Here is a 12,744-nt window from a genome sequence, read left to right on the forward strand (position 1 = left end):
AGAAGGACTCAATTAGGAAAATTACAATTTGGCAACCATCACATTAATAATTTAGCCAAGAAAATCAATGGACACTAAAACGATTGCGTGAAAGTTTGATGAGGAAATGGACATTTATATAGTTTCAAAGTACTTCCCCTGAAAATACTTATTAATTACAAGGAGTAAAAGAGTAACTTTACAGTGAAGACACCATCCCAGTCAAGTGATCAAAGTTAATATAACCACTAATGGGACAAATGGGAATCATGTGCTCCCTGATAAGATGCAATGAGTTCTGTGACATTCCTACAAAAAAACCTATAGCCTAAATCTAATCATGGGGCAACATCAAACAAAACCAAACTGAAGGATGTTCAAAACACAACTGTCCTGCAATCTTCAAAATCATCAGTCTTAAATATCAAGGAAAGCCTGAGGAACTGCTCAGATCCAAAGAGACTAAAGAGATAGGATAATGAAATGCAATCCATTATCCAGGGACATTGTTGAGACAACTGATGACCCTTGGACAGGGTCTATGGGTTAGAGGTAGTAATATATGAATGTCCATTTCCTGTTTTTGATAGTTGTATTGTGGTTGTGTAGGAGAACGTCCTTTTTTGTAAGAATTACACATTTGAGCTGTGGTTCTCAAACCTTAGTGCACATCAGAATTGACCAGAAGACTCCTTAAAACCGATTCCTGGGTCTTCCCCAGAGGATCCGAGCCAGTAGGCCTGGACTGGGGCCTGAGAACTTGCACTCCTAACAAGTGCCCAGGTGATGCTGAAGCAGGGACCACACTTTGAGAATCTCTACACTAAAGTGTTTGAAGATAACGGGCATCATGTTGATTACTTACTCACAAAGGTTCGAAGAAGTTATTTTGTTATTCTTGTTACTTTTTGTAAGTTTGAAACATTCCAAAATAAAAAATAGATAAAATGAAGATCAAATGAAGACCACTTTATACAACAAGTGTGAGAATTTGTTGTCAGCAAAGATTCTTCAGGCAGAAGGACAATGATGCTCAGTGGAGGCCTGGGGACCACGGTGGGCGAGGAGCAGCAGCACAGTGGAGCACGGGTGAATCTGCACCAGCTCTGACCAGGCAACACAACAATCATGATGTCCCAAGGGCCTAAAGTACATGAGAAATTAGGATCTATGACAAAAACAGCACAAAGATGGGAGCTGGGGAGATCGTTGCACTGTTCTGGAACTAGAGAACTACTAATTAACGCTAGACTTTAATAAACCAATGGTGACTATTTTAATTAACAGTTTAGCCACTAAAAACTATGAAAAGAATGATAACTAGCAAGCAAATGGAGGGGGGAATGGAATAAAAATAATAAAAAAACAAACTTAATCCAAAAGGCAGCAAAAAAGAAAGAGAAAAAAAATACATAGAACAGACGGGAAAAATATAAAATAAGATAAGCTATTTAAACACAAATGTATCAGTAATTGCCTTAAATGTGAACAGATAAATATTCCCAATATTAAGACTGGACAAAAACTAAAAACATAACTTTTCAGGTTGCAAGGTGTCCACCAGAAATAAAAGAGAAAAGTTGAAATTAAAAGATGTAGAAAAGGCTATCCCATGCAAATGCTAGACAAAAGAAAGGTGTAGATACTACATAAGGTTTGAATAAAATAAACTTTAAGAACCATTAATGAAGATAAGAAGGAAAATTCATAACATATGAAAGGGTAACTCTATTAAAAATATGTAGCAATTCTAAATTTGCATACATCTAATAATACAGTTGCCCTTTGGCATCCGGAGGGAATTGGTTCTAGGACCCCGCAGACACCAAAATCCACGATGCTGGAGTCCCTTACTCAGCCCTCCCCATCCACAGATGTGGAACCCGCAGATACGGAGGGCCAACTGAAGCAAAATGTGACAGAACTGAAGGGAGGAGCAAATCCACAAACAGCAGCAGATTTCCACACACCTCTCACAGTAAACTGACAGAAGAAGGAGACAAAAAATATCAGTGAGGATAAAGACAACTTGAATAATGTGATTAACAGACTTCACCTTGATGCACTAATAGGACCCTGTACACAACATGGCAAAACAAGCATTCTCCTCGAGGACCACGAAATATTACCAAAATTGACCAAATGCTGAGCCAAAAAGTAAGTCTCAATCAATTTCTGTGGACTGAAATCATAAGAAGTATGTTTCTGACTAGAGTAGAATTAAGCCAGGAATCTATAACAAAAAGATAACTAAAAGATTCCAACTGCTTTTAAATTATACAATATAATTCAAATTAGCATATTGGTCAAAAAAGAAATCAGATTAAAATTAGAAAATATTTTGAATTGAATGATAATGAAAACATAACATCAAGAATTATGAGATCAAGTGAAGCCAAATTTGGAGGGCAATGTATCTAGCTTTAAATGCATATATTTGAAAGCACGACAGGCTGAAAATCAATGATCCACTTATTCATCTTGAGAAGTTAGAAAAAGAGCAAATGAAAGAGAAAAAATAAAGAGTAACAGTCAGTGAATCAGAATGTATAACAGAAAATACCAAACAAGGAGTTGGTTTCTTGAATGATAACCTCCTTCCAAGAGGAAAGAAGAGAGACTCCAAGGACCAGCAACAGGATGAAGAAGGGAAGAGTGGTCATCCTCAGATCCGACCGAGCTAAAAACATAAAAAAGGACATTTGAAACAACTTCATGCCAAGAAAGTAGAAAATTTAAATGAAATGGGGGCAAATTCCTTGACAAATACAACTTTCAACATCTAATCTGAGAAGGAATAGAATATTGAATATTCGGTATCTATTAGAGAAACTGAATCTCTAATTTAAATATTCTAACAGAACTCCACCAGTCAATCCTTCTCAACGATGAAGGAAGAAGTAATGCCCATCTTATGCAAACTCTTCCAGAGAATAAAAAATGAAGGTCCAATCTCAATTTAGTGTTTGATGTCAGCATGATCCTGATAATAAAATCTGATCAACATACTACAAGAAAGGAAAATTGCCATCCAGTCTCTCAGGAATATAGATACAAAAATCCTGAATAAATATGTGAATTAGGTTCAGCTACATAGGAAGAGGATAATATACACTCAAGTAGGATTTATTCCAGGAAATCAAGGTTGGTCTCACATTAGAAAATCAATCAGTATAACTGACCACATTAACAGAAAAAGCGAAAAAATCACCCATGGCAGACAACCTGTGATAAAACTCAATAATCACACATGACAGAAATTCCCTAGAAACCACTAATAAAATGGATCATCCCTAATCTGAAAAAGAGTATCTAAAATTAACCAATAGCAAACATAACACTCACTGGTGAATTACTGAAGACATTCTCCATGAGATCAGAAACAAGACCAGGATGACACTGTTACAACGTCTATTCACTCATGAACTAGAGATCCATCCAGTGTCTTAAGGCAAGAAAAAAAAGGGGGTACACAGACTAGAAAGAAAGAAAACTGTCATTATTTGCCAGCATGTATTTTTCTTTTTCTTTTTATATGATGGGACTTTTAAATGTCCATTTTCCATGTAGACTTAATTTTTGAAACTTACTGTGTTTCCCCTAATTGTCATTATGACGGCCTGGGCAGTTGGTTAACAGGAAGTTTATTTACTCTGGCAGTGTGTCATTATAGCAGTGACAATGTCACCTGAGATCTCACCCACTACAAGATGACAACACCTGTGCAGTGGGCTCTCCTCTTGGGGAGTCAGGCTACTGCATCGTTTAGGAGCACGCTGCTGGGCCTTCTCTGTGTTGCTCACACGCCCACCCACGCTCAACAAGGGCTCTCCCCGCTCCCGACCTCCAGCAAGACCAGGACAGTCCCATCTGTTCTGGGTACGAGAGTCCCACCTGTTCTGGGTACCATTCCTACTTTTCTGGGGGTAATCTGGCTCACTCTTTCCTGTTTATACAGATAGAAATAAATACAAGTCTACACTTTATAAACAGACATATATTAACAGAAGACATTAAACTCCAATTGACATTAACAGTCTCCCACTTATAAAGATATTAAATGAAATAAAGATATACTAAAATATAAGCTCCTTGAAGACAGTGACTTTGGTTCTCTGCTGTCTCCACCACTTCTTAACCTTACATTCTTCCTTTCTCTGTCTATACTGCCACAGTGATCTCAACCAGTACCATGACTTCAAATGTCAACCACATGCTGACAACCCCTAAATTTACTATTCACAACCCTCACTTACTGCCAGACTCCAAACTCATCATACATAATTACCTACTTAACATCTCCTCTTGGCTATAATAAGTATCTCAAACTTGTCATGTCCAACAACAAATTCTTGATCTTTCCCTGGAACCCGTACCTCTTGTGTCTTCCCACTATCTGCCAATTCCAACTCCAGAGTTCTAGTTTCTGAGGCCAAAAACCTAGCAATAAGCTTACTTCTTTCTCTCACTTCCCAATACAAAGTTTCAACAGATTCTGTGGGTTCTATCCGCAATTCGACCACTTTTTGAAACTTCTAGGATGACCACCCTGGTCCAAGCTAATATTACCTCTCAACCTGTATTCCTTTAATAGCCCACTAACTAATCTCCCTGCTCCCACCCATGCCCCTATTCAATCTATTCTCAAAGTAGAAACCAGAACATTCCCATTAGAAAGTATGTCACACAGATCCTTCTTCCCCACGTCCCGCAGAGGACAAGCCAGGAAGCCTTCACGATCTTTCTCTTACTGCCTGTCTCCTCCCCCTCCCTCCCTCTGCTTCACCCACAGTGGCCTCCTTCCTGAGTCTTGAATATGCTAGAAATGCTGAGCCTCACCATTGCATCTGGGTCTCTTCCCCCCACATCCCCACTAGCCTCACCTCACCTTTTTAAATTCAACTCCCTTGCCTCACAAGGGCTCTGCCTGCCCTCGTCTGGGAATTTAATTGTCTCCACAGCACTTGTCACCATCATTTAATACATTCCCTGTTTCTTTTCCGTTTCCTTACACTGGGATGTAAGCTCCATCAGGCAAGGATTCTTGCCCACCCTATGCACTGCTCCCTCCCCAGTGCCCAGGACAGGTCTGGCACCTAGTAAGTCACTTCCCCACTTGGGTCACAGCTGTGTACCAAACGTACTACTGCTTACATTAAAAAGATGGAATACCTTTTTTTACATAAGTTTATTTTAAAAGAAAAGTTTATATCAGTGGTACAACTGGAGAGCCAGTACCATTCACTGTAAACAAGGGAGCATAAGAAAAAACTACAAAAACAAGGCTACATTACTAAATTCTACCCAGAGGCCAGTGACTGCAAAACCTCTGAACTTGCTGCCCGCTGTTTCCTTGTTTAAAAGTGAGATCATCAAGAGTAACAGAAATGTTCAAGACATCAGTAAATCAATATTCAATCAATCAGTAAATTCAATCAATCAATTCAATCAATCAATTCAATCAATCAGTAAATCAAGACATAAAGAATTTTTTAAAAATTTAAAAGGGTAAAACTTTCTTACTGGGCAATTTATTTAACTATTTGTTTTTAAATTCTCTGTCTCTGCACCACCTTAGAGCCCCCAGCATCAGTGATATGCACTAACAGACAACACCAGTGAGACCACGGATGCTCTGTGGGATGTGACAAGGGCAGAGGCTACGCAGGAGCCAGAGCTCCCATATTACAGGCTCTGGACTCGATCTGAGGTAAGAGGAGCCATGGAAGGGTGTTAGGCACGGGACCGACACTATCAGTTTTGCATTTAAGCATGATGCTTCTGCATTATGGAAGAGGGGCTTGAGGGAGAAACTGGACACAGAGAGACCAGGGAGGTAGCTGCAGTACACATTTAAGTAAGATGATGGTGGCCTACACAAGGGCAGCAGCTGTGATGACACAGAAGAAAATAAAGTCACTGCTAAGATGGTCAACAGGACCCAGTGGGTTGTTAAATGCAGAGCAGGAACAATCACCAGGTGCGGGTTTTCTGGTCTATGCAAAGCAGCAAACAAGGCAGCTGGTGCACTAAGGAGCCAGCTCAGCCCCCAGACACCGACGAAGCCACAGACCCTCACAACTCCACTCAAAAAGAGAAAGTGAAAATACATAGGCACTCACACAGGTACAAGGACAGGAAGAAAGAAACATGCAAAAACGTTAACTGTAGATACCTCTGAGTGATATCTTTACGGTTTTATGTATTCCCCGAAATTTCTACATCGAATAAAATCACTTTCAAATCAACCAAAAAACCTCACTTAAAAGAAGATGCCAAGTATCTCAAGTACGAAAGTAAGCCGTGGGATATACTCAGACATCCAATCGGCACGTCAAGCAACTTGTAAGCATCAAACTAGAGGATTACAGTAATGCAAAAATATTTAACTAAGATTTCAACTTATCTACATGCTGTCTGCTTAGCTTGAAGTTCTGATTTAAATACAATCATTTCACAAATTTGCCAATAACAAACCCAACCACAGCTGATGTGGAAATGGACCACATTCTTACTCTTCCACTGACACCATGATTCTCAGAGAAGGCTCTCACTCACCTGCTAGGTTCCAAAACAGAACTTATAATGTTCTCTACATTCATGGACTCTCGCCTGAAATGATTCTCCAAACCATTCTGAAAACAAATAATTCACTAAAAAGGTATGGGATTCAGATAAGAAGATCAACAGAACAGTCTGACCCTCCCAACCTCTGCCCTCGTTCCTGCCCCCGCTCTGCTCACCTGCCCTACACTCTCCCACCCACTCCAAGGACCTTCTGCAGAAACACATCTTCATCATTTACGGATGGATGTCCCATGAAGAGTAAGGCAACACCAGAAGTAAAATTTGACATTAAAGAAATGTAAATAAAAACTCAAGAACAGAGAAAGTTTCTGTATCAAGATAACAAGCTGACAAAGAACAATGCCTGCCACACACGCTGCCCAGAACAGCTCACTGCACGTGGCCTGCCATATGCAGAATGCGTCAGCTTAATATACAGTGATAAAGGAAAACAAGGCTAATTATTTCAATGAAAAGGGAGCTCTTTCACTAAAATAAACAAATAAGAAACCACAGGAACCATTTTTCAGAGAAATGACTTTGTTGCCAGTTGTCTGAGATGCAGCAGAGGGTCAGCTCTCTGCTTCCGAGGCCTTACCTCCTTGAATTTATGGAAGACGCGGTCACTCTGGTGAGCTCCAATCGTGACTTCTGGGAGATAGATAGGAACGGTTGTGTAATTCAGCACCTCCAACTTATTCTGAACCCTAAAAAATGAGGCATATATGAATCATGCTACACCATCAAAATAAATATAATAAAATAAGCTATAAGGGCGATACTGTAACATATCCATATTAAAAAACTCATACATTCCAATAAAGGCCATTCATTCTCAAGCACTCATCTCGAAGCAAAACTTTCATCCCAAAGCCCATTTGGACTGTATGGAGCTGCTCTTCTGAAGTGACTTTCAGAGTCTGAGATAGAGTCTTTCAAAAGCCTCAGTGGCCACTGATGACTACCTTTTGGGAATGGAGAGTTTGAAAACATGAAAAAGGAGCCATAGTGTGCTTTAAACATAGGAATAGCAGGAATAAAAAGCTAAAAACAGTGCCATATATTACAGTGCCATGCACATAGTATGTCCTCATTAAAAATTTGCAATATTAATGAATCTTGAAGGAAAGAATGGTGAGTAACTCTCGTCCCCCTAGGGTTACAACACAGCGTCTTGCGGCGGAAGCTGTCTGAGGGATTCCAGGAGCGAAAGCCAACAAGGGCTCCATGGGACCCAAGGACACAGGGGAGGGCATGGGGGCAAACTCCCACACAGGACAGTCTGTACCACCACCTATAAAAGATCTAACGCTCTGCTTTTCTTGGCGCCGATAAACACAAACCTTAGGATACTCTCCTTGTTTCATCATTTTATTTTGCTGAATGCTAAAATATTTATACTTTGTTATAATTTTCTTATTTTAAATTAAATTTAGTCTGAATATAACCACTATACTTGAAGATGAAAAGAATTTTTGAGGCTTTTAGAAAGAAACATTAAAATAAAGCCTCCTTTCTTAAGGGCTCAAAACAAAGAAAATAATTATTTTAAATGGCCACTTTCCCATTAATGAGTTATAATGGCAGAAGACGTTTCTATTTGTAATGGCCCAAATGGAAGTTCTTTCAATGTGTCTGGCTCTCAGCCACTCCGTGAGAGTCCTCGCCCATGCACACCCGAGGCCTGTTCCCCTCGGCACTCTGGGAAGACTCTGACAGTCAGAACAGCCCGATCCAAATCCGAGGCCTGGGCGGTCCCCAGTCCCTCTCCCAGAGGACAACAGAGCACCGAGAACCCGCGGCAGTTGAACATGAGCGGACAGTGGGTAAAAGCACACCCTGAGTGTCTCCAGTAAAACCCACGTCACTCGTACGACGACTAATAATCCAGTATCACTCCAAGGAAACGCTGCCAGGATAACCGGGTTTGCTCCCTGAGTGTGTGCATATGGACGTCCACCAATCATGCAAATGGCTGTAACGTACACACTCAGATGAGAACTGTCTCTTAGTCTAACAGTAAGTTGGTTATATAATATATCTTTTATGAGGACGTGTCAATAACATAAAGTACATCTTATTTTTACCACAAATAGAATTAGTCTATACTTATATAAGGATAATTTTTAAAGTCATCTCACAATACAAAATTTCAATTAAAAATGAAGTTTATATTTTTAAATGTTAGCAAATACCAACGGGGGGTATGATTTGGTTTTCTCTATAGTTTGAAGAACCTAAAAAAATTCTGGAAAATTCAAAGAACTCACTGGCCTGGGAACTTGTGTGGAATACACAGAGCAACAGCGCCATCTATGTTTAATTTGGCAGAATTACAGTTTACAAATAACCCTCCAAAAGGGCTTCAAACTTGTCTTTGAAGATGAAAAAAATAATCTGCTGCAACTGTTCTATAACTTGTTTTAAACTTAGCTGAACTGCTCTGTCAGTTTATTACTATGAGCTTAAATGATGACTGTTAAGAGGAGCCTACAGTATCTTCAGTAAACCCCAAGTCTTACCCTCCAATAAACTACAGATATATTCTAGATCGAAGATAAGTAAGGAATGAAGACAACAGGAAGCCTTTTATGACTCAGAAAGCAGAAAGCAGTGAAAGAAAACATTCTGTTCACAGAGCACTTAGTCTAATTAAGGAGAATTCAAAAAGTGACTGAGGATAATACATCCTCTTAACATCATAAGCCAAAGTGCCCAAATAAGAAGATAAAATGTACTAGAGCCCAGTTTAGAACGTGAGGTGCTGTGCCACATATTTTAAAACAAGAGTGAGGCAGGAAAAGACAGAAAAAATAAAATTGTAAATTATGTTTTATGACTCAAACTGTTTCCCAATTAACAGAATGTCTATACTTTCTCCTGAAACACGTCCAAAGCATATTTTTTAGTTTCTCCTGAATTGCAAAGTTCTGTCTGAAACACTACTTCTAATACCAAGCTCATAGCCCACAGTTTTCATAGCAATGGAATTTCACATTAGAAAGACATTCTCCAAGAGTCATAGAAAACAGAAGTCTCAGTGATGAAGCAAATGAGGGTGTGTGGGAAGGCCCAGGCTCTGGGGGAGCAGGAGGAAGGTGGGCTCAGAGCCCTGCACCAGAGGAGGCCTGACTGGCAACCAGTCACCAACCCAGGAACCAAACCAGGGCGGGTGCCAGGAAGTTATGGATCATGGATACGAACACAAAACGCTATCAAGGTTGAAAAATACAGTTACTGTCTCTCAGCATAAGCAGACACACATACATAATTATACAGCAATACACATAGCTGAGATGGTACACAAATGCTCTAAACCAATAATTTGGTAAGGTTCTGGACAAAATGAGTATGACTGGTAAATGGCATGTTTACAATAATCATCTTAGAAAATTGGTCATAATTTTCACTTGAGTCCCCCAAATTAAGAAATGGTACTCAAATGAAAATTAACACAATTACCATTGTAAGTTGTCATGAAATATCCTTGGGAGACAGAGGAAAAGAAAATTTCTGGGAGAAGGAAAGGACAAGACCATTTATAGTAAATTAAATTGAAACAATTAATTGAATGCTGTAATTTGTCAACTTTGTAGGAATTATAGGATCTTTCTCTACGCTCTGATAACCACATAACTAAAGTACTAAAATTATGATTTTAAGACATGAATTTTGGACATGGTCTAGAATCAAATTCACACACATTCCAGATTATGCTGGGAAAATGACACTGTATTACCCATGGAAGGATTGGTAAGTCATACCATACTGCCTAGTCTCAGGAGGATGTTAGGAGAGTCACCTTTTCTTATATGATATTTCACATACTCTGTCCAGCAGTAGCCAATACTAACAAGAATCACAGATAAATCTATATAAAATGAAAGCCTAGAAAAGTTAAGAGAATGTTCCAAGGTAAAAAAAGAGGTAAATACAGCCAGGCTTAGAAGAATGCTCAGATTATAGATAATTACTGGGCATGTGGGAGAGGTAAAGGATTCAGGAGGTTGTGGGTATCCAGAAGGAGGAGGTAGAATCAGATGGTTAGGACTCCGAATTAACTCTAGGAAATGAAATTTGGATTCATGACTAAACAAAGATATACCACTGAAGGATTCTGAGTCAAGAGAAAATAGGGTCACTGCAACATTTTTGTGAAAATTAACCTGGTGCGTGTGTACAAGGCATGTGCAGAATGAAGAAATAACTAGAAGAATAGAGATCAAGAATGAGGGAATCAAACCCCAAAGGCAGCAGAAGTAATAAAAGAAAAGGATAAGGGAGGGAAATCATTGGAGATGAACACACTAACCTTCACGTGGGACTCAGGGAAAAGTACAGGGGTCAACAGAGAAAAGAAGGGTTCCAGCAGGATGATAATTGAACGAGGAGGTGATGGTCCCACCAGAATTCAAGCCCGAGACAACGAGAGGAGGGAGGGCAAGATGGTTGTGCACCCAGCAAGGAGGAGGCCCTCAAGCCAGGCCTGGGAGGCCATGCCTCCCAGAGTCAGATGTTACACCCTCCATACCACTGTCACGTGACCACGGCGAGTCAGCTCTCTGAGCTATGGTTTCCCCACCTGTAAAATGAGAGGATCCCTCAACCAGCAGGGGTGCTGTGGAACGGGAAACATTTCTGAAACACCTTCCAGATACAGTGTTGACATTTATGTGTAACTATGATCAAGGCTAACACTTCGAGATTTCAGACCAAGAGGTAGAATACTATACAGCAGTTAAAAGAAAGGATACAGATTTTTAAAGCAATGTCCAGAATGACACAGTACATAATACCATTTAGGTAAGTTTACAAAAACATATATACATACAAGCTTCTAGACAAAAAATAAAGTTAACCACAGAGTTTTAAAAAACAAAGGCGGGGGACAGCCCCGTGGCGTAGTGGTTAAAGTTCTGTGTGCTCTGCTTTGGTGGCCTGGGTTCGTGGGTTTTGATAAATAAATGACAAGCAATACGATATACTGGAGTATATGAGGAAGCCATTTGGTGTAAAACTAATTTGGCCTGACCTTATTTTTCCAAAAGGGTCTGACGTGGTCGTTGAGCACACACTGTATATCTGCTTTAAGTATTTACCATGTCCCAACGACAAGAACCACGCCCTTAAAGATAAAGTTACTTCCCCCACATCGGCATTTCCTTAAGCATATGCATCTCTCCCTAGGCTAGGGATTGACTGCTGACCTGCTGTGACCACCCAGCTCTAGACCACAGACCTGCTATCTGCTGTGTTCATCAATTGTTATGTGAAGTGCTGCACCTGCGAGGCAATCTCATGACTACTGTAAAGGGGACATTCCAATCATATGTGATACATGCTCTTTGATAGTATATAACCACTCTGTACACCCCCCCAACTTCTCTGGAGTGCTCCATTCCTTTGTGAAAGGAGTCTCCCGGGCTATATGGTCCTCAGATCTGGCTCATAGTAAACTCACCCCAATTTTGATTTATAGATTGGTTATGGATTATTTTCGTTGACAGTTCGGATCCCGGGTGTGGACCTACACCACTCATGAGCCATGCTGTGGTGGTGACCCATATACAAAATAGAGGAAGACTGGCATAGATGTCAGCTCAGGGCTAATCTTCCTCAAGCAAAAAAAACAGGAAGATTGGCAACAGATGTTAGCTCAGGGCAGATCTTTCTCAGCAAAAAACAAAACAAAGAGGACTTCCAGTTTCAGCTCCAACAAGTAAAGAGCTTGGAAGCTGCCACTCTTGTCCTTACAACAAAAAAGACAGAAAAAACTGAAAATCAATGATTTGTCCTGGAATAACAGTAACAACGTATTAGGAGGTTACAGCATAAAGTGGAGCAAACGTCAGCAATGCCACAGGACCGGAAGGAGGACCTGGAACACTCTGCTATCAGGTACCTGCACTGTCCAGGAAGTGGTAGTGCCATTTGAAAGCAGACTTACATGAACTGCAAATGCATATGGAAACTCTACAACAACAACAAAATGTTTAAAAGTACAACTGATATGCTAAGAAAGATAAAATGCAATCACATAGAATGCTCCATTAAAACCAGAGAAGGCAGGAAAAGAAAACAAATGCAACAAATAGAAAATAGTGACAAACATGGTAAAAATCAGTCCAAATATGTCAATACTCACTTTAAATGTGAACTGTCCAAATACACCAATTAAAAGATAGAGACTGTCAGAGT

At 40.0% G+C, this 12,744-nt stretch overlaps 1 protein-coding gene across 3 annotated transcripts in view; it reads right to left on the reverse strand.

Annotated features, from left to right (window-relative positions):
• The window catches only part of NDUFA10 (NADH:ubiquinone oxidoreductase subunit A10), a 67,297-nt gene that overhangs the window by 22,720 nt on the left and 31,833 nt on the right, over window positions 1–12,744 (reverse strand). For 2 of the 3 annotated variants that reach the window (XM_058533327.1, XM_058533326.1), the window contains exon 9: window positions 7,145–7,253. The exons of the other annotated variant lie outside the window; for it this stretch is intronic. In XM_058533327.1, coding sequence (XP_058389310.1) covers window positions 7,145–7,253 — 109 coding nt within the window. The remainder of the gene's footprint in view (window positions 1–7,144; window positions 7,254–12,744) is intronic. 3 annotated transcript variants of the gene reach the window in all.

This window comes from Diceros bicornis, chromosome 37, assembly GCF_020826845.1.
Source record: "Diceros bicornis minor isolate mBicDic1 chromosome 37, mDicBic1.mat.cur, whole genome shotgun sequence".
Lineage (NCBI taxonomy): Eukaryota > Metazoa > Chordata > Mammalia > Perissodactyla > Rhinocerotidae > Diceros > Diceros bicornis.